The sequence below is a fragment of the Haliotis rufescens genome, unplaced genomic scaffold, assembly GCF_023055435.1.
Source record: "Haliotis rufescens isolate VD_foot unplaced genomic scaffold, xgHalRufe1.0.p SCAF_6, whole genome shotgun sequence".
Taxonomy (NCBI): Eukaryota; Metazoa; Mollusca; class Gastropoda; order Lepetellida; family Haliotidae; genus Haliotis; species Haliotis rufescens.
This window is the reverse complement of record NW_025964334.1, coordinates 24,235,547-24,262,370: the sequence shown is the minus strand read 5'-3', so window position 1 is coordinate 24,262,370 and position 26,824 is coordinate 24,235,547. Positions and strand designations below refer to the sequence as shown.

General features: G+C 40.7%; 2 protein-coding genes across 4 annotated transcripts in view; one reads left to right on the top strand and one right to left on the bottom strand.

Moving 5' to 3' along the window:
- Positions 1-64: 64 nt before the first annotated feature.
- On the top strand, positions 65-17,201 carry LOC124113461 (apoptosis inhibitor 5-like). Its single transcript, XM_046473814.2, has 13 exons — positions 65-229; positions 1,304-1,465; positions 2,274-2,439; positions 3,162-3,322; positions 6,029-6,169; positions 6,655-6,720; positions 7,620-7,814; positions 8,883-9,061; positions 9,721-9,814; positions 10,467-10,586; positions 11,312-11,355; positions 12,032-12,162; positions 12,643-17,201. Exons 1-13 carry the CDS (start codon positions 161-163, stop codon positions 12,738-12,740), a joined length of 1,626 nt encoding a protein of 541 aa, XP_046329770.1. The 5' UTR covers positions 65-160; the 3' UTR covers positions 12,741-17,201.
- A 1,918-nt stretch (positions 17,202-19,119) lies between these two features.
- Positions 19,120-26,824, bottom strand: part of LOC124113460 (ankyrin-3-like) — a 39,287-nt gene continuing 31,582 nt past the window's right edge. For all 3 annotated transcript variants that reach the window (XM_046473809.2, XM_046473810.2, XM_048386348.1), the window contains 5 exons: positions 25,583-25,663; positions 25,012-25,089; positions 22,860-23,053; positions 22,510-22,596; positions 19,120-21,134 (listed from right to left, as the gene is read on the bottom strand). In XM_046473809.2, coding sequence (XP_046329765.2) covers positions 20,914-21,134; positions 22,510-22,596; positions 22,860-23,053; positions 25,012-25,089; positions 25,583-25,663 — 661 coding nt within the window. In that variant the 3' untranslated portion in view covers positions 19,120-20,913. The remainder of the gene's footprint in view (positions 21,135-22,509; positions 22,597-22,859; positions 23,054-25,011; positions 25,090-25,582; positions 25,664-26,824) is intronic.

Sequence of the window (26,824 nt, the reverse complement as noted above, 5' to 3'; positions counted from 1 at the left end):
TAAACATGTGCGCGTATATAGAGTGGAACCAGTTAACCCATAACATCGGAAGTTAAAAGGGACCATTTTTGTGACTTCCTGTGCGCATTCGGCACGCATGATTTTTTGACGCGTTGAGACAAATTCGTAGTAATAACGTGTACTAATTTAAAAGTTCAAAATGGTATCGGTCGAAGAACTGTATAAGAATTTTGGGGTATTAGCAGATGCTAAAGATAAAGCCGGAGAGGTAAATATCCTGAGCTTTTGTAATTTCTCTTCATGCGAGTGATGAAGAAGCCACGAGTGCTCACCATCGCTTTTGTTTTCATTTTGCTTATCTTTGGAAGAAAACAACATCTTCTATTGTTAGCTTTATACCTTCTATTGAAGGATTTCGGTAGGAAACACTGCTGGATACTCATTTTGATAACTGTCATACCATTATCAGTCAGATAACGCTGAAAGGGTCAGAAAACGTACACCTTTATGGCTAACAACTTCTGGTTTACTCTAATACACTGAAGGGGTCGTTGTCGGTATTATAGATATGTACCCTATTTTGGCTATGGTACATATCTGTAGTACCTGTGTCGACAACGACCCCTTCAGCTCAGATAACACAAGATGCATCATGTACAAAACAGGCTTTGAAAGGATTCTCTCTTAGGGAACACTTTCTTGTTGTCTAATATGTCCTGTGCTTTGAACCCGTACTCTTAGAGTGACAACATAATCATTGTAAAGCACATCTCAAGAAAATAAAAATGAATGCAACACCAATCTTATACTTTGTAACATGAAGCATCTTATTCAACTCTTTCGTGCTTTTTTATCCTGAAATTTAGCTTGGTTAGATTAGTTTAAATTTAAAACACATGCTTGGCTCAGCAAATATTCTGCAGCCTTGTCCTGTTTAGTGTTGGCTACCTGAAGAAATGGTTGAACCCTAGAATAAACACAAAGCCTTATAAGATTAACCATCTCTGTTGTCAGGTGCTACGATTGATTATATGTGTTACCATGTGCTGAGAATATTTATCTTTGTTATTAGATGCTAAGATTGATCATCTGTGTTATCAGGTTCTCAGATTAATCACCTGTTATCAGGTGCTAGGATTGATCACCTATGTTATCAAGTGCTAAGATTGATAAAATCAATTAAATGGAACACCATTTCCTTATCTCCCGTAAATGAAGTGCAGGCCCATGCTATTTTAAGAAAGATTGACTTGTTCGGTTCCATGTTGTCACCATGCGTTCAATGACATACATGTGCTGGTACACTGCACATATTGTAGCCCTGTCATTGTGTTGTTTGCAGCACACCACAGAGTACATGTCTTTCCTGGATGCAGTCAAGGGTACAGCTGGAGAGAAGAGATTGGCATCACAGTTCATTGCTAGATTCTTCAAATACTTCCCGGGTCTTTCTCCAAAAGCAATCAATGCACTGTTTGATTTGTGTGAAGATAGTGATGTCAATGTAAGTCTGTATGCCCAGTGTTATTGACTCCTAGGCGACAGCAGGTATTGCTTTAGTGTCAACAAAAGCCATATATCATGTTCACACATATGTTTTGTTTGTTTGTTTGTTTGTTGTTTAACACCACACTCAGCAATATTCCAGCTAAATGTCAGTGGTCTGTAAATAATCAAGTCTGGACCAGACAATACAGTGATTGACATCATGATCATCGAACCATGCAAACTGGAATATTGCAAAGTGCGGCGTAAAACAACAAACCAACCAACTAGTTTGATTAGTACACACATTATAATATTTGAGATTGCCAATGAACTTTGTGGTGTTGACATAGTAAATGAAGAGTCAGTATGAGTGAGTGAGTGAGTGAGTTGGATTTAACGCCGCTTTTAACATTATTCCAGTTAATGTGGGAGGAAAGCCCGAAGTGATGCAGGTCTCAGACGTTTACCACTTCGGTGAAACCCACGAGCATGGGTATGGTGCTGACAAACCTAGAAACATAATCGGGGCAGACCAGGATTCGAACCCACAATCATAGGTTTCTGGCGTGCCCAAGGGACGCAACTCTGCACAGCGAATCGCGGCGCCTTAGACGACTGGGCCACCTGTGCCCCCCGAGACAGTATGACGTGACTCAAACTTCCTTATTATTTTTTGTTAGTAATGATTGTTTGATATGTTCACTGATCATGCTGATATGACAGTTGATACAATATATCAAAGCTTCATTGTAATTGTGGTGTCCCCACGACTACACTATGTGTTTTGAGTCTGTCTCCAGTGGTTTGTCATGTTTTGTGCACAGATCAGAAAGCAGGCCATCAAAGATTTGCCGTCCCTGTGTAAAGTAAGCCCTGAGCATGTACCAAAGATAGCGGAGGCTCTCACTCAGCTGTTGGCATGTGAAGATTCAGCTGAGCTGAGCAATGTACAAACATCCCTCTACAGCCTCTTCTCCATCAATACAAAAGGTTTGTAATAAACAAGTTGATCATCTATACTATCTTGTCATTAGATGGACATGTTCATCCAGTGCTCCCGATAGAAGCCAGAACGGCGTATTGTATAAATGAAAGCTAGGCAAATACCAAATACAGACTGATTGCAAATTACAACCTTATCAAATATGCAGACAAACAATACTAGGTGTTCTGATTAATTGTTACCATACCTTGTATATTTGTTCTCAAAATCTTTCTTCGAAACATCGTTGAATACATAAAATTACCTTCCATTTAAACACGAAATATGTCAGTTCATTAATGTCACATTTTTAGATTGGTTTCTACGTCCATGCTCATGATGATATTGATTAGTTGTACACATAATATCTAATGAATATGTAACATTTTATATTTAAAACCTTTATTATGTAAATGGATGATGCAGATGTCTTGATTTGTATCATGTATGAAAGAACATCACATGCATTTGAATGATCCTATTGTATTTGTTATCTTCACATTGCAATATATTTTATCTAGTTTAGACATGTAAGACCAAAACTAACATGATATTGATATGATCATCCAAATTAGTCATAAGGATATTAATGTCAAACAATATGAAGCCGCCCTTGACTAAGTCTGAAAATGTATAAACATTAATAATTTTGCCTGTAGAGGTATGACAAACCTTTCCTTCTACCATGTGAAGCAAGCTAATCATGCTAATGTTTTTTGTGACTGTGCAGGTACCTTGGAGGGTCTCTTCAGTCAGATTCTAGCCGAGCATGAGGAGGACGATGTTGTGAGAGATCGAGCAATCAAGTTCCTGGTGCTAAAACTGAAGACACTGGGAGAAGAGGCGATGGACAAACACGCAGAGGAGTTCATCATGACACAGTCAAAGAAGGTAGGACTCGTGTCTGTTGTAGCACTGGGAGGGGTCGACTTGTGAGAGCTGTGACTGACAAGAGGAGGAGAGTATAGCACTGGGCGGGGTCTACTTGTGAGAGCTATGACTGACAAGAGGAGGAGAGTTTAGCACTGGGAGGGGTCTACTTGTGAGAGCTGTGACTGACAAGAGGAGGAGAGTGTAGCACTGGGAGGGGTCTACTTGTGAGAGCTGTGACTGACAAGAGGAGGAGAGTGTAGCACTGGGAGGGTCTACTTGTGAGAGCTGTGACTGACAAGAGGAGGAGAGTGTAGCACTGGGAGGGGTCTACTTGTGTGAGCTGTGACTGACAAGAGGAGGAGAGTGTAGCACTGGGAGGGGTCTACTTGTGTGAGCTGTGACTGACAAGAGGAGAGTGTAGCACTGGGCGGGGTCTACTTGTGAGAGCTGTGACTGACAAGAGGAAGAGAGTGTAGCACTGGGAGGGGTCTACTTGTGAGAGCTATGACTGACAAGAGGAGGAGAGTGTAGCACTGGGAGGGGTCTACTTGTGAGAGCTATGACTGACAAGAGGAAGAGAGTGTAGCACTGGGAGGGGTCTACTTGTGAGAGCTGTGACTGACAAGAGGAGGAGAGTGTAGCACTGGGAGGGGTCTACTTGTGAGAGCTATGACTGACAAGAGGAGGAGAGTGTAGCACTGGGAGGGGTCTACTTGTGAGAGCTATGACTGACAAGAGGAAGAGAGTGTAGCACTGGGCAGGTTCTACTTGTGAGAGCTATGACTGACAAGAGGAGGAGAGTGTAGCACTGGGAGGGGTCTACTTGTGAGAGCTGTGACTGACAAGAGGAGGAGAGTGTAGCACTGGGAGGGGTCTACTTGTGAGAGCTATGACTGACAAGAGGAGGAGAGTGTAGCACTGGGAGGGTCTACTTGTGAGAGCTGTGACTGACAAGAGGAGGAGAGTATAGCACTGGGAGGGGTCTACTTGTGAGAGCTGTGACTGACAAGAGGAGGAGAGTGTAGTACTGGGCAGGGTCTACTTGTCAGAGGTGTGACTGACAAGAGGAGGAAAGTGTAGCACTGGGCAGGGTCTACTTGTGAGAGCTATGACTGACAAGAGGAGGAGAGTTTAGCACTGGGAGGGGTCTACTTGTGAGAGCTGTGACTGACAAGAGGAGGAGAGTGTAGCACTGGGAGGGGTCTACTTGTGAGAGCTGTGACTGACAAGAGGAGGAGAGTGTAGCACTGGGAGGGGTCTACTTGTGAGAGCTATGACTGACAAGAGGAGGAGAGTGTAGCACTGGGAGGGTCTACTTGTGAGAGCTGTGACTGGCAAGAGGAAGAGAGTGTAGCACTGGGAGGGGTCTACTTGTGAGATGTGTGACTGACAAGAGGAGGAGAGTGTAGCACTGGGAGGGTCTACTTGTGAGAGCTGTAACTGACAAGAGGAGGAGAGTGTAGCACTGGGAGGGGTCTACTTGTGAGAGCTGTGACTGACAAGAGAAGGAGAGTGTAGCACTGGGAGGGGTCTACTTGTGAGAGCTATGACTGACAAGAGGAGAGTGTAGCACTGGGCGGGGTCTACTTGTGAGAGCTGTGACTGACAAGAGGAGGAGAGTGTAGCACTGGGAGGGGTCTACTTGTGAGAGCTATGACTGACAAGAGGAGGAGAGTGTAGCACTGGGAGGGTCTACTTGTGAGAGCTGTGACTGGCAAGAGGAAGAGAGTGTAGCACTGGGAGGGGTCTACTTGTGAGAGCTGTGACTGACAAGAGGAGAAGAGTGTAGCACTGGGAGGGGTCTACTTGTGAGAGCTATGACTGACAAGAGGAGGAGATTGTAGCACTGGGAGGGTCTACTTGTGAGAGCTGTAACTGACAAGAGGAGGAGAGTGTAGCACTGGGAGGGGTCTACTTGTGAGAGCTGTGACTGACAAGAGAAGGGGAGTATAGCACTGGGAGGGGTCTACTTGTGAGAGCTGTGACTGACAAGAGGAGGAGAGTGTAGCACTGGGAGGGTCTACTTGTGAGATGTGTGACTGACAAGAGGAGGAGAGTGTAGCACTAGGCAGGGTCTACTTGTGAGAGGTGTGTCTGACAACAGGGAAGATAACTTGTGACGTTTATCAATGCATTAAGCATGTTAAGTACAATTTGAGATTTGGTATCCATTTGAAGTCATTTGTCATTTGGTTTGATGTGAAGTCATTCTTTATAATCTATTGTAGCTGCAATGGATGCTAAACTCATTTTGAGCTGCCTCACAAGGTTTCCTTGGTCCCTCCAACATGAATCTTTACTCATGATATTGCTGGCTGCAACATTAAACATTCACTGACACATTCCTGTTGTACCTTGTTTTGACATATAGAAGCGCTGTGGGGATTGCAGGTTAGAATTAGTCCCAAGCTATCATCCTGGTTGTAAAAGATGGTTAGGCTTGTTGACTTGGTTGATGGCATGTGATCAAACTCCTACCGTGGCATGGATCAATGCTCATAATATCAATCTCCGGATTGTCTGGTCCAGACTTGATTATGCACATCCTGCCATGATATAGCTGGAATATCAACAAACAAGACATATGGAGTAAATCCTCTGTATTATTGAAAGTTTCCATTAGATATCCTTATAGTCACCATTCTATCTGTCTGTTTAGAGTTAGGCTTGAATCAGTCCTGATAAGTTTCCTGAGTAGGACAGTATTTGCTATTTTGCCTGCAGGTACTGGATGATGTGACGAAGGATGAATTCATAGCGGTGATGGACATCCTGCGGAACCTGCGGGTGATGAGCACAGTCCAAGGCAGGCAGCAGCTGGTGGACATCGTCACGGAGCAGGCAGAGCTCGGACAAGCGTTGGAAGTAGGCAGCACATCATACATATCAAGATATGATACCTCCATGGACAACAACTTCTTTATTCTTTGTAACGTTTCATGGGTACCTCTTGCTCCTTCGTCAGTTGAATTATTCATTGGTTTTCTCTTATGTCCCCTCTGAATTCTGAGATTCCAGATGAATAATTCACCTGATGAAGGGGCAAGAAGCCCTGAAGTGTCATTACAAACAATAAAGAAGCTATCCATAAAGGCTTCATGTCATGTCCTTCCAACTTCTAAATGCCTGTTAAAGACTGCATATACTTTTATACGTAAACACTGCAACAGCACGCCAGTCTCCACAGCACTCATGCTTCTTGCTCTTGTTTTTGTGAAAAAAAGTTGTCATTTTCTAAAAGATATTCTTACTTGAATTAATCTGTGGACATACATGTGAGTTTGTGTCAAGTCACTTTGAATGCCTTTGTGTTTGTTCCTGGTGTGTTATGGTTGTATTTGGACTTGCAGGTGACCGACACAGATTGTGTAGACCGCCTGATGCAGTGTGTCCGAACTGCCATCCCCCTGTTCTCTGTAAGTACCTCTCCTCCCGCCTAACTGTAGACTTGGTTCCAGGTGTTCAGCATCCAGGGGGTTAAGCTTCTGAATACATTGTTATCTTATTAACACAATAAAAACTACAAACGGGGCGAATTTTAGAACTTGTTTTAAGAACTACTGACGCCTAGGTCTAGTTGATAGAGCATCTGTCTGGAGAGTGGAAGGTCCGTGATTCAATCCCCTGGACGCATCATACAAAAAGATATAAAAGATGGTACTTGTTGTTACCCTGCCTGGAGCTCAGCATTAAAAAGATAAAACAAGGACTGGTCGGTTTGGAGTCCAGATTAAGTGTCTGAGTTGGGGGCATTTGTGAAACTGCAGCCTAGTATCTCAGTGGCCTAGAACTTTGAGGCTGGCATCAGTCTGGACTAGTAAAAGCAGCCACATGCATGTACGTTGCTATAAAAGTGAAATAATCTTGAACATGATGACATCATGTTAAACCCCATTTCAACTCACCTTAGAATAGAGGTTGGGGTTGTATTTCTATTAGAGCAGGGTACTACGGTAGATCTCATAGCAAGGCAAACACATGACATAACTGTTCTTGGTGTAGGCTTTATATAGAAGTGACAAATTGTTATGTTAAAGTAATAAGTGGAAACAAAGTGTTCATCAATAAGATTAAACATGTTTTAAGTTTTGAAACAATGTGAAATTGAAACTAATGTGAGCTTGTTGGAAATATGAACTTATGACTCATGAATCCTCATGACTATTAGTGAGTGAGTGAGCATGGTTTTATGCTGCTTTTGGCAATAATCCAGCAAAATCACGGGGGGGGGGGGGGGGCAGAATAGGGCTTCACACATTGTACCAATCATGTATTAAGTATATGAATTGAGATGTGTATGTTTTTGATATTACAGAAAAATGTTCATTCCAAAGCTTTTGTTGGCTACATCTGTGACAATGTGCTGCCATCCTTGTCCAGCCTGGCCAGTCCTGAGCAAGATGTCAACATTCAGCTGGAAATGCTCAAACTTTTCGCAGAAATCTCAGAGTTCAGTGGGGACATAGAGAAAACCGATGAACGACTGGAGAAGGTGTTTGACAGGTTACTGGTGAGTGTTTGTTTATTAGTGGAAAAAAACCAGTATTTTTTAAAGTTCTTGGTTACATAATTTCAGATGTTTTTTTAACATCGCATTTATAAAGATTATTACGAGCATGTGTGTCATACTGATTTTACAAAACGAGTGTCAGAATTCTTGTATTTCCCAAGCAAGTATGAGGGTAATACATGAATTCCTACACTCATTTCGTAAAATCAGTATGACACAGTTCTTTCTTAATCCTTTTGAACTCCCCTTTAGAAAAAATGTACCGATCACGATCGCAGTTGATGAATGACATCAACAATCTTCATCTGAGATATTGTTTCTAGTGTGACGTTCTTCCAACCTACATCACATTAACATTTCAATGACAACAATGCCGTCCAAATGACGTAAACAATACGCTGGTGCGTGTGAAGTGATATTTGCACTAATGCACATACGATCTCTAAAACTAATAGGTATTCTTTCATGAACATTGCACACAGAAACACCAGGTTGTCAACTGGTGCTTTCTGCTGTTTAGGACTTTTTAGAATTTATATTTTTTTCTGTCTGGCGTTTGGCATTAAGGGGCTAAAAACAAGAACTGGTCAGCTCGGAGTCAGTTTACTGTGTCTGAGAGAGGTATCTTTGTTAAACTGCGGCATGGTATCTCAGTGTGCTAGCACTATAAATTTGGCATTAGTCCGTAGAGTACAAACACACATGTGCATGCACATCGACGCGACGTTAAACCCCATTTCACTTCACGTCTTCAGCAACCCAGGCTGCTGATGAGATTGGGTGGCCAGGCCCACTGGACTGGTTGATCATGTAATCATATCCCAATTGCGTATATCTATGCTCATAATGTCAATCTCTGGATTGTCTGGTCCAGACCTGTCTATTTACAGACCGCTGTTATATAGCTGAAATATTCCTGAGTGTGATGGTAAACAAGAAACAAAGAAACTATAAAAAGCTACAGCTGAGATTTTAGATTAACATGATTAAGGAAATATTTACATGAAGAAAGGATAGGTATGTGTGGTACATTGTTCTGTAAGAACACTTGTGAAATGTCTCTTCCAGGAATACATGCCATTACCACCATCAGAAGAAAACGACGAGCTGTCATCTAATGAGGAGCCCAAGCTCAAGTTCTCCTTCGTGGAATGCTTGATGTTTGCTTTCCATCAGCTGGCCAGGAAGAGTCCAGAGTTCCTCACAGATGAAGGCAATGCAGAGAGGCTGAAAGATTTCAGGATAAGGTAGACATGACATGAAACCATTAGAGAATAACCAACACGCTATGAGGAATTACAGATTGACTGTCTTGAGGGAACAAATGGTGTGAATCCTGAGTCTTTGGTGAGGGACTTACAGCATTCATTCATGATGAACATTATTCTGTATATTACTTACTGTCATTCTAAGATTGAGACCTTGACCCAAACCGATACACATGTATTTGATATCGAATGATACTTTCAGTTCAGCCATTTGGTGAAAATTCTGTCTTGGGTCACAGACTTGCTCAAAGCCAGGTTTGAAAAATATCAGCCACTTCATGCAGCTTAGCTTTAGCTATGTATTAGTGTGGTTGGTGAAAAAGATAAAAGTTCATTAACAGCTGTAAAAAACATGCTGGTTGTCAGACACTTTGTATGATAATATATAAATTTTTCAGCAGTTTTCCCCACTTTTATATTTGTCAGATTTTGTGGGCTTGTGAGGTTGCTGGTCAGAACTTTCAGTGAAAACTTTACAGCAAATAACTACATCCAGACATTCACATCATGCAACGATAGGACATATAACTAAGCCTACACTGAAACAGCTTAATGAGTATGGTGCAAGTCTTGTTGTCCATAGAGATGATGATTATGACCATGTGATGAGCTGTACTGAGCCTGGTGTTGTTCTCCAGGTTACAGTACTTTGCCCGGGGTGTGCAGGTGTACATCAAGCAGCTGAGAGCAGCACTGCAGGGAAAGACTGGAGAGACGCTCAAGACAGAGGAGGTGAGTAGTGTCACAAGCTACACATGGCTTCTACAGTCTATTCTTGGAGACCACAAGGGCGCCTAGTTGTCGGAGGCATGCCAGAAGCTTGTGATAATGAGTGCAAATTTTGATTTTGCCTTGATTATTTTTCTAGGTTTGTCAGCACCATCCCTTATTATAAGTCGGTTTTTACAGTCAAATGTCAAACCTGCTGTGTGTTTATTAGCAAGGATTACTTTAGATTAGAGTTACTTCCCTTTGTTTGAGTAATGCCATGTTGGAAAATGGCTGACTTTGACATTGTCAGCAATACTTTATTCATTTCTATTACATTGATTAATATTATTATGATTGGTTTAATATGATTGCAGTAATATAAAAACTATCACAATACTTTGGGAATAATGTGAAGTACTTTTGCAATACTATCGCAATAGTGAAAATACCCCCAATAGTCATCCGTATCTGTTACAATGGTTACAGCAAACATTTGCAACCTTAAACCCCCTTTACAAAGCGGACACAGCATGGTATAACCTAAACAGTGTTCAAAGCAGCATTAAGCCATCTCGCCCAATGACTTTGATGACCACTGATTTGTACTCAACATATGTTGAGTTAACAGGTAACATTGTCTTCATTTCCCTACCTTTCTGTATGATGTTTACAGAACAAAATCAAGGTTGTGGCACTGAAGATTACCTCCAACATCAACACACTGATCAAGGATCTGTTCCACAACCCACCATCTTACAAAGCTTGTATCACCCTCTCCTGGAGACCCATCACGGTAAGATCCCTCAACCATGGCTGTGTACAGTGAAACCCTGTTTATCTGCACAATACAAACCCAGTGAAATCATCCAGATTAACAAGTATAAATGAATCATTATGATGATGGTGTAATTAAATGTAGGGAACTGAATCGTCCAGAATGTAAAAGGTCCAGGACTAATTGGTTTTCTCTGTACATGGGAAGTTCCAGAAAGTCCCCAGCAATCCGTGCTTGATGGGAGAGGAGCTTCATGGACTGGGTGGTCACTCAGTGACTTAATTGATTGCGTGTCACTGTACCCCAGTGGGTGGTGCTCAAATCAATATCTGGTTTGTCCAGTCCAGACTCAATCATTGACAGGCCAATGCCTTAGAGCTGGAATATTGCAGAGTGTTGTATTAAATGACAAACTGAGCAGTTGTTTATTGACCACAATATGCAGTGACCACCTCCGTCTTACCAAAAGACGTTAAAAAATGGTACTTGTTGTTAACCTGCCTGCACTCTGCATTAAGGGGATAAAACAAGGATTGTTCGGCTCGGAGTCAAGATATTTGTCTGAATGGCGTATTCATGTTAATCTGCGGCATAGTATCTCCGTGGGCTAGCACTATCAGATCAGTTTTAGTCTGGACTAGTACAAGCAGCCACACACACACATTTTTTCACTTTCTATATACAGGCTAGGATGTCATTGATGTATGTATTTGTGTGTAATTGAGATTGTGGTTGATCAACAGAAAGCAGCACCTGCGACTACAAACGCTGCCAATGGCGCTGCAAGGTGAGTCCTTGATTATAACTAAAGTAGTGGACTAGGGTTTCCCTTCAAAATTAAAAATGCCCCATGAAGATCCAGGTTAGAATAAGTCTTCAGGGACCCATGCTTGTTGTAAGAGGCGACAGATGGGATCGGGTGGTCAGGTTCGCCAGCTTGGTTGATGCGTCATCATATCCCAATTGTGTAGATCATGTTCATGATGTCAGTCACTGGATTGCCTTGTCCAGACTCGATTATTTACGGATTGCCATATAGCTGGAATATTTGCTGAGTGTTGCGTTTGCAACAAACAAGAATCAATACATTAACAACCTCTTGTATTGTTTTGTTTTTGCTTGATTCATGCAATTGTGAAAGCTTTGTCTATGGAAACACTAAAACATTCATCATCTGAATCAATTGATGGCTCGAGTTTCCATGGAAATACAATGTGGTATAAGCATCTTAAGAGTGTCACTTCCTGAAATGATATATGAACTAACAAGAATTGCATCAAATTATTTGATCGTTTAATGAGGAGGCACAACCATAAAGAACTTTGTGTCATGATACTGATGTAAATAATGGCTGTTTGCTAGATGCTGTGCTGCGTTGCGGTAAGTGAGAGGACTGTGTTCCCAGAGATTGGTCCCAGAATGTACTCCAAGGTGTATTTCATGTCTGTCCATTGATGTTGCAGCCAGAAGAGAATCACTCCAATCACATTTGACTCGGATGGGTCGGGAGGAAAGAAAGTGAACAAACAGGGGAGACAACTCTACTCTCCTCCTGGTGGAAAGTTCAGTGAAAAAGCTGGTACCTTCCCACAAGGTAATTGTGACTGATGGCTAAAAGTGTAATGATAGTACATTTTGGTTTTTGGAGGATTTGCTTCAAATATGGCTTCTTTACTCGTTATCATGGTTCTATTACTGTAGGTTAATTATTTCTACTCTCTTTGTGTCTTGATTATTAGAAGAAACTATAAATTAATATGGGTTTCAGCATTAGAAATTGACTCTAGTCCTGTAATCCTTGGCAAACTTCCCAATAGTTAAGCTATCATAAGGACTAGTAGATATTTGCCATTTTTGCTATATGTTATTATAAGGACCAGTGGACTAAAAATTTTAGTTTCTACCACTGGGTTTTGTTATCTGACATCCAGCAGTAAAGATGCTTATTACAGTGATGTATTGATTCAAACCCAACATCTTATGAGAAAACACGACAAGAAGACAATACTTCCTTGAATACTATGCATTAATTTTTGTCCTTGCGACTTATTCTGTCTCTCTATTATTACTTCAGGTCAAGGAGGTCCAGGAGGTCAGGGCGGCCGAGGTCGTGGACGAGGATCATACAGAGGCTTTAACCGAGGTCGTGGCCGTGGTTACAGACGGTGGTGAGACGACGAGGGATGTGATGGAGAAGACAGATGTGAAGTCATGTGAAACAGCCACACAGATCTCCTCCTCACTTATGTATTACATGACATATTACAGTGAATCTACACTGTCAACAGGAATTTCACAGCCATTGCCCATTACATGTTAGAGCTTTGGACGCCAAGGCAGCAGGGTGGCACGGAAGATGAAAGTCTGCGAATGTTTGTCGTATGTCTATTTCAACATTATTGATCAGGACGATCTTGTTTAGATTCATCATGCGTATGATAATGAAAGAATGTGCTTGCAAGTTGTCACTGCAAGACCTATTAGAAATGAAGAAAGAAATTGATGTGCCTGTTTTAATGAATATTAGAATGAGAAATATAAAGATATAAATTGGTCTTGCAGTTTTACTACGTAATCATGAGATATGTTTTTCATCATGAAGCGAACATTTTCATGCAGCTCTGTCTGTAACGATGAGAGATGGGACTTGACTTGAAATTTTATTAATCCAGAACAGACACTGAACAATAATCCGTCTTGAAGGCCAGCTGTGTTGGTTCTGTCAAGTTGACATATTTCTCAACTGCAGTCAGGTCTGTTAATGTTACTTTAACAATACAGTGAAAATTGCCATTTTGGTGATTGTAGTCTGAGTGAGAACAGATTCTTTTATGTATTTCTTCAGTTGTATTTATAGTGTTTCCTTGGCAATGGGGCTTGTTGCCTGGGAGATAGATCCAGTACCCGCATGCATCCAGATCAGGACAATAGCAGATTGTTCTATAATCAAAGACAATTTTGTCCATTGATGAATAAATTAACCCAATTGTATGTTGAGAATGCTCATTGAAATTGTTACAAAACTTTGATCACTGTTTTTGTACAGTATATATTGTCCTTTCACAATAATTCAAACATCTGACTTTATTGAATCACTATCATGTTTATGGTTGAGATTTTGTCATGACACTAAAGCGTAGGTATTGATGGAGTAAGAGTCAAGTTTGTGAGACTCTTTATGCACATTAGGTTACATTGGTAAATGGAGCGTCTCTGACATGAAGCTGTGCAGAATCAGTTTCATATGTGTGAGAATACCTTGAGCATCGGTGAATGTGCTGAATCAGTGAAGGTACCCTGATGAGACAGTTTACAACCCCTGACAACCATTGACCAGCAGGGCCCTTGTTTTGCCTGTCTCCACTTACTAACTCTGGACCCCTGGTGCTGTGGAACCGTGTCGACATGGTCAGCCTGAAGGTAGGGTGGTATGGCTACAGTCACTCAATAGTCTGTCACAGAGACCCAGGGCATCATGCTTGATATGTGAAAACTGACCAGTTTGTTGTTTTACGCCCCTTTCAGCAGTATTACAGCTATATTCTGCGGCCTGGCAATCATCAGCCTGGGCCCGTTCCACAAAGCGATCATGGTGCTATGCCTATCGTAAGCCTTTAGAAAAGTATGGCCGTTACGATCATGTTGGCTCTAAGAACGCATTGTGGACCATGCAAACCAATGACTTGCAACATGAGGGATGTGCGATACCATTGGGGCACAGTCAGCCAGGTCACAGACCACATGACTGCTTGATCACCTGGTCAACTTTAGCAGCCTTTCTTATGATCAGCATAGGAGTGCAGGGGACCTATGGTTAGAGGTTACACGCAGTGTTTTTGTAGCTTACCTGAAGTGAATCGTATTGAATTTGTTCTGACATGCTCTTGTCTCCATCCTGAAATGAAACTTGTATGATCTGAGCAGTAGTGTTTTAGAAATTGTAGAATGGGGCAGAATGGATGATTACAACACCATACTTGTGAAGAACAGAGTTAGGATCAGGCTGTTGCTGGCTGTTGTGTGTCGGTGTGCCGAGACAACGTAGATTGTTCATGCTTTATAACACTTTCAGAACTGCATCACTTATCAGTTGAATACTTCCCTTATTCAAAACAACTTCAGCCCAATTCCACTCCACATTTTCCTCCAAGGGGCAAAGGTAGCCTTGTCATTGAGATGCCGCAATTTGCTATGCAGAGTTATGTCCCTTAGGCATCCCATAAACCTAGGACCATGAGCTTCAATCCCAGATTTGTCCTGAATATGTTTCTAGGTTTGTCAGTACCACACCTGTGATCCTGGGTTTCAAACACCTGCATTGGTTCGGACTTTCCTCCCACATTAAGCTGATGTCCCATGATAATACTGTTCAAAGCGACGTCAACCCGACCCAGCTCAATCATTCACTCACTCTCACATCTATCTGACATGATATAACTAAACTACTGTTTAAAGCAACATTAACAACTGACTCAATTATTTGTCTCCATGAAGCAAGTAACCCACATTTCCAGCGTCTCCCAAATACTGGTATTATGAAGCAAATAATTTTGTTAAAGACCCTGGTATTCAATGAACTCGCAACACACAGCTCTAAAGAACAGGTTTGATGCTTGAGACCAAGTATTCCTTGGCAAGACATGGTAGTATGACTCTGTGACAGGACTGTTCAGTGACTGGAGCCCGATCATGTGACTGTTTAACCCAGTAAGACCTGGTTAACTCTACATCAGACAATGTAACCTTTATGGTACAAATACAGCACTGAGCCCTCCTATCAACACTCTTGTCTCAAACTGCAGATAACTGGATATATTTGAGTGTTGCTGATGCTTGAGTTAACAGGTCTCACTGCACAGTATGATCTACATGCATGTAAATGTCTCCTAGTAACACTGCAGATGTTCCATAAGAGCTGGGAGTGAGTATATACTTTTCTCAACTTTGTACTTGCTCTTTTTTCCGTAGAGGCATCATGTTCGGAAAGACAGTCAGGTAGGAGTTCCTTGTGCTCAGGTTGGTGGTGTGTAAACCCTACCCCGTATGTAAGTACAAGCTGTTAGAACATGTCAGCTGAACCTGATCGGGATGCTGTAGTACCAGCCTAGGAAGGTAGGTGTGGTTCGAGAGACACAAAGACGAACACCACGGATGTCGCAAGAGTGTAATTAGCTTTATCGTTATCTCAATATTAATATTTCTAGAAATGTTTTGACGTTTTCAAACGTATCAATTATTTTTTTTGTTTATGGCATTTCTACAGTTTTACACAATATATACAAACTGTCCCTCAACGAAGACTATTAATGTGTTCAGCCTTATCCTACCAAAGCTCATACTGATCTTGCGTACCTGAATGAACTGCCATCACTGTTATGTAAGACTGAGGTAAGAACCACTCTTCATAGACAGGTTTGTGTTCTGTTGATGTCATTCCTGTCATCAAATGGAATGATATATCTTCCTGTTTCTTTTTGGTGACACCGGAATTCCTGTCAGAACATAAATCAGATTACTAATTACTAATTTTCGGGACATGGTTGTAATGAGAACAATGAAAGTGCAAATGGCAAATCTTCACATAAGTTAAGGCATTTATTTGTGTTTTTCACTGTTAGCTCAGTATATCATGTGCCCATCTCCAGTCTCCAGCCTTATGTCTGCCTTCTGTGCACGGAATCAAGAGTAACCAGGTATTGTTAGATTGTATGTACCAGATCAGCTGGAAATAGTGTACTAAAATGACTTGCTAGGACTGCACTGTTACCGAGCCTAGTGCCTCTCTAAGGTGAATGTAGACTCCAGTATGAGACTGGTTAGACCAGGTAATGTTTCTAGTGGCCACATCAGGACCAAACTCTGGAGGAGGAGGAGGATGAGCAGCTCCAGGTTTGTGTGGGTGGTGGCTGATGATTTCGCACCATGCCTGTCATTATCATTTAACCACGTGTTCCATGTTATGGTCATTTCTTAAGCTCGAGATGAAGCAAAGCCTTGACGTCTAATGTCATTTCGTAAATAATGTCAGTTTTGTTCACCATCATCCTACGACATGGAGGTTGTATCAAGGGAGAACCTGGTGGGTTTACAAGATGACCTGTCATCCCAACAAAAGCTTGACCAAATATTCTTGGAATTCAGCAAGATTCTCAGGAACAGGTGAAGGTATCGAAGATATGGATCTGTTTACAGCAGAAAGTTTCATCCTTTACAACGAATCCTGCTGCTGCTGCTGCTGCTGCTATGGGGGATAAGGTGTTGACTCCATGTTTCTATCCTCATGCTGACTCAGCAAGAACATGACAGTGGCCTGTTAAAAGGCCTTTGACAGCACAAACAAGGCTGGCGCTTTCCATTCATATTGCTGCCTGTGTAATGTACTTTTTTTTGTGGGAATACTCATTTTACATGGGTACATTGATGTTGAATGCTTTGCTTCATCAGATATTAGGAAGTGACATTTTAACCTTCATTATTGCATTGTATATTAGAACATTGTCAATATTACATTGTGTAAACCTATCGTTTTAGAAATGTGCATATGTTTTGTATTTTGTTATGTTTCCCTTTGCTTGTAGACATTGTTTGCTCTGTACAAAAGTCATCTCTTGATCATAAAATATGAAGAATTAAGATCAGTTTTATTGTTTTTGCTATGGACACGACTGTGTATGGTAGTCTCAAAATGTGCTGTCAGAACCCTTGGGAATTGTGGATCAGAGTTGTCTCCAGTACCTGGTGTTAAGAAGAAATTAAGATGGGAACCTTGTGGAGACTCTGTGTTTGTTTGTTTGTTTGTTGTTTAACGCTGCACTGAGCAATATTCCAGCTATATGACAGCGATCTGTAAATAATCGAGTCTGGACCAGACAATCCAGTGATTGATATCACGAGCATTGATCCACGCAATTGGGATCGATGACATGCATCAACCAAGTCGGCGAGCCTGACCACCCAATCCCATTAGTCGCCTCTTGTGACAAAGAGACTCTGTGACTCATTGTGACTCATTGTGATAGTACATGTTCCTGTGTACAGCACACAGATCACAAATCGGGTGAAGTTGAGCAACATTGGGTGCCACATACTGAAGCACATGGTAAATGTGGTGTCTCCTTAGGCTTTGTTTTGTTTGTTTGTTTTTTAATGCCGCACTCAGCAATATTCCTGCTAGACGGCGGTCTGCAAATAATCCAGTCTGGACCAGGCAATCCAGTGATTGACATCATGAGCATAAATCTAGGCAATTGGGATACGATGACATGCATCAACAAAGTCAATGAGTCTGACCACCCGATCCCATTTGTCGCCCCTTACAAGCATAGTCACCTTTTATGGCAAGCATGGGTTGCTGAAGACCTATTCTACATCAGATCTTATCTCCTTAGGCATGTTACTTTGTTAGAAATATGCCTCATCACCCAGCAGTAAATGGGTAATTAGTAGGATTAGATGGTAATGTGACTTAGCCTAAACAGCACCATGGGTTTTATACTCCATTATTACTGTGCTTTCCATCAAGGCTAAAGTATTTAATTTGGATGAACTACAGGCTCTGAGGTGGCTGTTTATTTCAAGGTGTGTGTGACCCACATTAACATCTGGTGTAATAGGTGTACTCAAAATAAATAAAGACACGTTCATGGCAAAAAACCTAGTTTATTACTCGACGGAAGTTTGGTGGTGCAATTAAAGCACACTTGTAAAAAGTATAAGATATATGAATTCAAGAAAAACAAGACATCACTTCATTACTCTTAAGGTTGGATGATATACATCAGGGAAATTCAGTTTTCCATTCGTCACAATTCGTTCTTTGAACAGGAAATTCCTGACGAAATCCATTTACAAAACAATTCCTATCACTCCAGCCAGTGATGGATGCAAGAGAGGATGAAGCTGTTGATATACAATGTAACTAACATTCAGAGAATCATGCTCAGGCTGCGTGAGTGAGTGAGTTGGGGTTAACGCCGCTTTTAACAGTATTATAGTTACATCACGGCAGGTTAATGTGGGAGGAAAGCCAGAAGTGATGCAGGTCTCAGACGTTTACCACTTCACTGAAACCCTCAAGCACGGGTATGGTGCTGACAAACCTAGAAACATAATTGGATCGAACCAGTTTTAACCCACAATCATTGGTTTCTTGCGTGCCCAAGGGACGCAACTCTGCACAGCGAATCGCGGCGCCTTAGACGACTGGACCACCCGTGCCCCCTCAGGCTGCTTGAACACAGGATTATCACAGGATAGTTCATCTATAGTACTTAAGAGAAATTCATTTTTTCTTATGACTCGAGAGAACCTGCAATGCCATGATTTATGTCAATTCAGGACAGATTGACTATAGTCATATGAAAAAATCAGGTACTCTTTAACTTCTTTTGAGTAGTATATGTGAATGAGTGAGTTGGGTTTAACACCGCTTTTAACAGTATTCCAGTTATATCACAGAATGTCAGCTTAAAGTGGGAGGAAAGCCCGAAGTGATGCAGGTCTTGGATGTTTGACTCTGCGTTCACGTGAAACCCATGAGCACAGGTATGGTTCTTACAAACCTAGGAACATAATTGGGGTGTTTGGTATGCCCAAGGGATGCAACTCTGCACAGCGAATTGCTGCGCCTTAGACAACTGGGCCACCCGTGCCCCCTAGCATATGTAAAAAAACAACCTTGAACACAGAAGTAAATATTTCAACTAATTTGAACTGATTCAATAAACTGGAAATAATGAAACCAATGTTGGTCCCATGAAAACAATTGTGAAACTGATAGACCAAAAATGAGTACAGGTATCCAAAAGTTACCAGTGCTTGGTTTTATTTTAGATAAGCACCTCCCAAATTATTTATGAATCTCCAATCTTCACACACTGCCCTACTCAACTGGTTCGCTCGAAGTCCACTGCATCAACATAATTGACCAGGAATAGTCTTTGCCTCGACTTTAATATTTCTAAGTTAACAGACTTTTTTGTTAAAAATCCAGGTCTGTTGGGTGAAAAATTCCAGTCACCCAGATTAATGAAAGGATTTCGATGGGAATGTTATTCTAGTTTATTTCGTACTGAATCTTATGCAACATTCTTTCACAAGCAGAAAGCAACCATTTTAAAACATGCACACTCTTTGGTATGAAGTAATTCAGAAGTAAAATTTGGCAAGAAGGAATGATATATGTATTTGGGCTTGGTATATGGCCCTGTTCCATATATAGTAAAAATATAATATCAATATTAGTTCATCATAATGAATATATTATATTCAATGATACAATCATTGTAAATTTGTTTATAATTTATAAAATTATTGAATATTCAAAGTACATACAGATATACACACATTATTGAGCAAAGCAGGATATACATAATATATATGAGTGCTTACAAAATAAACAGCCATTAGGTATTCTACTCAACATTTGCAAAGGATCACATCTTTGACTAAAGATGACTATTTTTATCCTTAGCAAATGTTGACTGTTTTATATCCTAATGCTGGATATATGGCGTCAAGCAGACCACTCTACATGATACACCTCCGAATACAGAGATGTTGGCAGTGGGATATGTACATAGTGGAGGACAAAACCCTGTCATAGTGTCGACATTAGACATCAGGTACATCGAGTACAGGGCCCCGGTTAAAACAACATCTTAGTATGAGGACTGTCAAAAGTCAGTGTCAAAGCATAGGAGTTGTGAACAACATAGCTCTGCAGCAACTTGTAGAACGGGGCCCTGAACTGTATCAAAATCAATCCAGGATGATCGTGATAAGAAATTGATCGTTGATGGCATCAAATTAATCAAACGATTAATATAAACAAAGACATGAACAAAATGTTATTGACATACAATGGATACTAAATATACTTCCACATCGTCATTCATTTTCTCGTTTGCATATTCATTCAATAGCTGCAATTATTTTACCATTCCATTTTTGGAACCGGTTATTTGTGCAGGTCCCTTGGAAACGGAAGAGATCATGTGTCTGAGACACAATGTCCATATCACATAGCTTATCAAGAAATTATATTTATCAACAATATGAATGGACTCAACAATTGAAATGACTGTCAGCTTAAAAAGAAACTATTTCTCATTTCAAGGCAGAAAGATGGTGTTGGACCTCTTCCCCGTATAAATGTTGAAGTAAATTCTGGTTCGCCATCTTATAACTATAAGACATAATTATACTTTTTGCCAAGTCACTAACATGAGTTTAGAGTTACCCCTTGCTCAGTGTAGTACAAAGAATCATCACTCATCAATGCTTAACTGCTTGTAACCATGGCAACTATGTGTAACCATGGCAACTGTATGAACCCATGTAATGTCTAGAAGGTGATGGCAGGCGTGATGGGTGGGAGAAGGCTTCTCTGGGACCCGGCAGATGGGATGGAGATTTGGGACCGTGTCCAGGCTATGGGACTGCTGGACACTTGGGACATCAACGCAGCTGACCGGGCGAGGTCCTGGCGAGCCATCATCACTGGATTGGGCTTCACTCGCTTGGAGATCGCTCGGATCAGGTCCCTCGCGTGTTTCAGACTGAAGGCTGAAAATAATCATTGTATAATTGACATCTGACATAGAGGAGTAACATTAGGAAAACAATAAATAAGCCCTTTTCTTGCAGTGGTGTATTAAAGTGTCTTATAAAAACAGTTTGTTATTTTTATTTACTTTAAACAAAATTTGAGCACCTGTTGGTGTTGGAAAACATTGAGCTCCTAAACATTAGTAAGCAAATGCTGATCTCAAACCAATATCCTGTCCCCTCAGCCCCTACACCCCCCACCAACCCCTCAGCCCCTACACCCCCTACCCACCCCTAAGCTCTTCCAGCCACCCATCCATACTACCCCCTACTGAAATTCAAATGGTTGTTCCCTAATATTACAACTATAGAGAAGAGTTATAGAAACTGTTTGTTCTTTATAGGCAACGATTCCTCAAGCAACAAAAGGTGTGTTTATCAAGTGTCTGCACTTGTAATTGATCCACAGCAGAAATACTAGGGCCTGGACGATACACCAACTGTGAGATCCGATACGTATCACGATACATTACTCACGATCTGACATGTATCATGATACTTGCATGTGCTCTTATCTGTAGTGCGTAAGCCATCTTTTTCATAGACAGGATGGCCAAATACCTGGCACACTGTTTATATTTGTTAAGATATTGCAAACACGAAACTACTTTTTAAGTGGCAAATACAAGAGGTGGTGAACTGTCCCTGTGCATCAGGTAGGGAGAATTGACGTTTCAAGGTTTTACATTTGTAATGAACAAGTTTAATTTTCCGGTAGACAACTGCACAAAAAGTATATAATAAATAGGATATTCCATGTGTCTCGTGAAATAGAATGTTTCTCTCATCTCGTGACGGGGGAAAAGGTGATATTTTCACGAGTGGCGTACACCTCCTTTTCACTCAACACATGAACTATACTCTTTTCCCTATTAACTTGCACTACTGCACTACTGATTAATGTTTAATGGAACAGTTATTAAAGCAAACATTTAAGGTCAGAATCGAAATTTTTTACTTTGTATGCAACTGTGATGGGTACTTGTATCAAAAAGGAAAAAATCGCGATCCACCGATGCATCTGTATATCACCCCACCACTAAGAAATACCATGCCATCATTGGTGTGTTTCATTGATGCAGGCAGTGCCTGATAACCATCAATATTTGGTGCACTGTGAAAACTGAAAAGGACAATATTCTTACTCAAGAAGATTATACAATATAGACGTTGGTAAAGTTGTCATACTTCAGTTGAGAAATACTATTGTGAAGTCATTTTAGAATTGGATGACGTTTTGGTCTTTATAGTTAACATGAGTTTTTTAACAATACAATTAGTTTCCAAGGTATAAGCAACATGACTCGAGACCCGGAAGACTTATGACTTGTACCTTGAAGTCTTGCCCTGATATCATCAGTGAAGTAGCCAGACTCGATCCACTCCTCAAAGTCTACAATGTTGTCAAATGCGGACAGCCCTGTCAATAGAAAAACAGACAAATGAATATTTCTGTCACATCCAGAAGTAAAGTATCACCACATTTGGTATACCAAAAGCAGTTTCTGTTAGGTAAAATATTTCATATCACATCATTTCTTTAAGTTTAACGTTAACAGAAAGAAGGACAGATGACAGACAATGTACCATTTCATAGTCTATTCTCCCTCACTCCCTTACTCACTCGCTCACCCACTCACTCACTCACTGCCAATCATACGTCTATCAGACAGGATCACACACCTTGTATATTTTTCTGTCGGACATTGGCTCCCTGACCAATGAGGACACAGGCGGCAAACTGGTTGTTGCCATGTGTTGCAAAGAACAGAGGTGTACTGCCCTCATTGTTGGTTTGGTCAACGTCGGCGCCAAACGACAGCAGCATCTCCAGGACATCAGTGGGACCAGTCAGACTCGCAGCATAGTGCAGGGCACTGGGGATGAGAAGGTAATTAAAATTTTTACAATTACCGTATTCGACGTAATAAGCGCCCAGGGTGCTCTCAAAATTAGCAATAGGGGGCTCTTATTAGAATATTATTTATGTGGAAAAAACAGAGTTAAAAGACAAATTTCGTGGTTTATGCTGACAGCCTGAAATGTTTATGTATGACAGATATATTTTTCCACATTTTAATTGTCCATAATTTAGTGTGCATATAACACACGAGTGCGTATTATATGCGAATATATAAGTCTTGTGTACATTGATCAATCGGAAGGGGTGCTAATTAGGATTGTTCACTGGCCAATATATTAGCAAATATCGTTGTGGGCACTTATTACGTTGAATATGGTAATTGTATATTTATATACAGTTCTCATCTCACACTATGCATTTCTCTTTCTTCATTTGCTCCTAAGAGGAAACGTGTCTGAAACAAACGTTCCAGTTTATCAACACCTGGAATCCATTTTTTTCCTTTGCCATTTTTGACGCTATCAGCATCTCTTTTAATCAAATGTGTTTTCGTATCATGAATATCATATACATTGTATTAGGAATGAAAATAGTATTATGGGAGCCTGTGGCAAGTCTAGTACAGATTTTCAATTCCTAATATATAATATTTGTGTTAATCAGTGATCTCTTCATATCATTCCTAATATATGATATTTATGATACGGAAGCACATGAGGGTAATAATCACTAAAAAAATAAAATAAATACACTGATCCCTCGCTACAATGCTACCTTTGGGATCCAAGTAAGTGATGAGTGTTATAGGTGAATACAGATGAAAAGAAAATTTAAATAAAGTCTGAAATGCATTCATTGTTCATCCTAACTTAGCTTCAACAGTGAACTAATGACCTATTCAATGACCATGTGGTCACTTGACCACTCCCCAGCTAATCTTGTCTTTTAGCTTGACCCCAGGTCACTGATCAGTTGATGCAGCCCTAAATGATGTGTTTGTTTCATATATTTGAAAATGAAACTGACATAAAATTGCACACTGAGTTCTACTGAAAGCAATTAACATCAATACTCCAGATATTGCTCACATATACCCTCACAAGTAAAACCTTAATGGAAATATTCTGTTAAATGAATAGATTCTATCGGAAAATAACATGGTTTTATCTACATCATTACATTAACATTTTGAAAGTCTTGTTGGAATAGATTGATTTTTTTATGTCATCTCATTCCAATACAATCTAGTCTGTGCCAAAATCTTTTGAGTCTGCAAGCCCAAACTTGGCTAAAAGCATCGTTTACAGTAGATTTTAAAGTTATTTTTAGACTGAGTAGCTATACTGCATCAGGCAACAAACAAACATTATTTTGTTATGCAAATTGTGTGAGAGGCGGGTTCTTCCAGTAGGGCAGGACGTGCTTAACCTTTTCATGAACACCTGGTGTCATCACTGATTTTCTATGATTCCTGCATATAATTTTCACTGCTTTTGTACATTTTATGCCCAAAGGAATCTGTTTCAGTGGATAATCGAGACTGGTTATTCTCTGGTGTTGATGTTTTATATTTTCTACACGGGACAGAATTTTACTAGAGTGAGGCTTTGGCCTAGTGGCGAAAGTTGCAAACTGACACGGTAGACCTATATTTGGTTGGTTGGTTTGTTGTTTAACGCCGTACTTAGCAATATTCCAACTATATGACGGCTGTCTGTAAATAATCGAGTCTGGACCAGACAATCCAGTGATTAATATCATGAGCATCGATCCACGCAATTGGGATCGATGATATGCATCAACCAAGTCCATCACCAAGCCTGACCACCCGATCCCGTTAGTCGCCTTTTACGACAAGCATAGTCACCCTTTACGTCAAGCATGGGTTGCTGAAGACCTATTCTACCCCGGAATCTTCACGGGTCTAGACCTATGTTTCCTTGTCTCACGTTCCATGTCCCCGTCCCTCACCTGTTCCCCCCGGGGTAGCGAGGGTTGGGATCAGCACCACACTCCAGGAGAAACTTGACAGCATCGGCTCGACTGTTACTGCAACAGAGGGATGAGGATGTGTCACTACAGAAGCCGCATCACTAGCATTCACTGTCATACTTATTAAGGTCATCATCAAGCCCTAACTAAACACTTCCTGACATACATACTGTGAGCACTTTAGGCCACACAATTTTATATTTTTTCGTTTCACAGGCACACCGCTCCTACTGAAAAGTAGATCCAGGAATTAATTAACATAAAAATATAAAAAATTTTTATGTCTCTCTCTAATAACATGAATAATATAAACCCTCTTATACAATAAAAAATATTATATATAAAATCCATACCTACATAACTATTTGTGATTTAATAAATAAATGCTTGACATAGCTATTTATTTTTATTTTTATTTCGACCAATCTTGTGTGGAAAAGCTGGAATAAATCAGTAAAACAAAAAAATTAAAAAGTGTAGCCTAAATACAGTATATGGAACGACACTCTCCACATTTATTTAGAATGACCTTCCCATTCAACTGACTCACATTTTGATCTGCTCTGTCAAGATCCTCCTCATCAAGATGTCTGTCTCCTTCGCCTTGAACACAAAGCCACTTTCCATCAGCCTGAAGAAATAACAACACACAGTCAACAAGAAAAGACAAGAAAGCCATGCACCAAACACATGTCTACACATTGCGGTTATGGCAGCAGGATTCACTGCTACCTGGTGCTGGTATGATCTATCGACACAGGTGTAACAGGTGTAACAGGTATAGCTTCAGTAGAAGTTCATAGCTTATTAGTGGTTAAAGCGTTCGCTCGTCACGCTGAAGACCCGGGTTCGATTCCCGACATGGGTACAATGTGTGAAGCCCATTTCTGGTGACCCCAGCCGTGATATTGCTGGAATATTGCTAAAAGCGGCGTAAAACCAAACTCACTCACTCATAGCTTATTAAATGAGTTGGGAATAGTTGTTTGACAGTTTTTTCAAGCTCCTCACAGCGATAGCCCGTTCGTGGAGCTCTCTATACTATCGCTGCCACCAGTCAAAACTCCCCATTGTGATAGGTGACCACAACCATGCTTGGAGTTGAACTCGCAAACCGAATGACTGTTATGTTTATAAACAAGTGACAACTGTCGCAACGCCGAATACACTTACCCCTGCTAAATAACTTTCTTTGTTTGTCAATTTGAATTTCTATTTCATTAAATCTATCATGTCATTGATATAGTAAGAATGGAAGGGAGAAGTTGGTTGATTTTCCATTTGTCTGCAATCTCGAACTAATCTGATTATACAAACAACAAAGCTAATTCATCTGGAAAACATGGTCCGTCGTAAACCTTTTCAAAATGAAATATGATGGCATTTCCAAAGACATAAACAAAAGTATGAACGTTAATATGTTTGTGGTTACAGGCCAAATTTCAAGCATCTTGAAATGGCCCCGCCCACACTGGTGGCAGCGATGATACCGAGAGTGTAACGAAAGTGTCACGCGCTGGGAAGGAGCTTGGACAGTTTTATCTAAGGGGAGACCACTCCCATCGAACCTCCTGTACTGACCCTGTGCTCAGAGGTGACCTAGTAAACTGGATTTAGGCACACAGTTGTCTTCTGAATGTCACAACATGATATCAAGCAGTAAACATTGAGTAGTAGGCAGTTATCCTATGCTTGCCTTCAGATAATCATTTTTGCAAATTCCAGGTTTTTTCAAGGCATTGCGTGTTAATTCCTGGGCTTTTGTGTGTATGCTAAATGAGTGTATGTTTGC

Bases quoted from the DNA above. Each gene is read 5' to 3' on its own strand.
- LOC124113461 (XM_046473814.2), top strand. From the start codon at position 161: ATGGTATCGGTCGAAGAACTGTATAAGAATTTTGGGGTATTAGCAGAT. The intron at 6,721-7,619 runs GTAAGTACCTCT...TTGATATTACAG, and splicing joins CTGCCATCCCCCTGTTCTCT to AAAAATGTTCATTCCAAAGC. The intron at 7,815-8,882 runs GTGAGTGTTTGT...TGTCTCTTCCAG, and splicing joins AGGTGTTTGACAGGTTACTG to GAATACATGCCATTACCACC.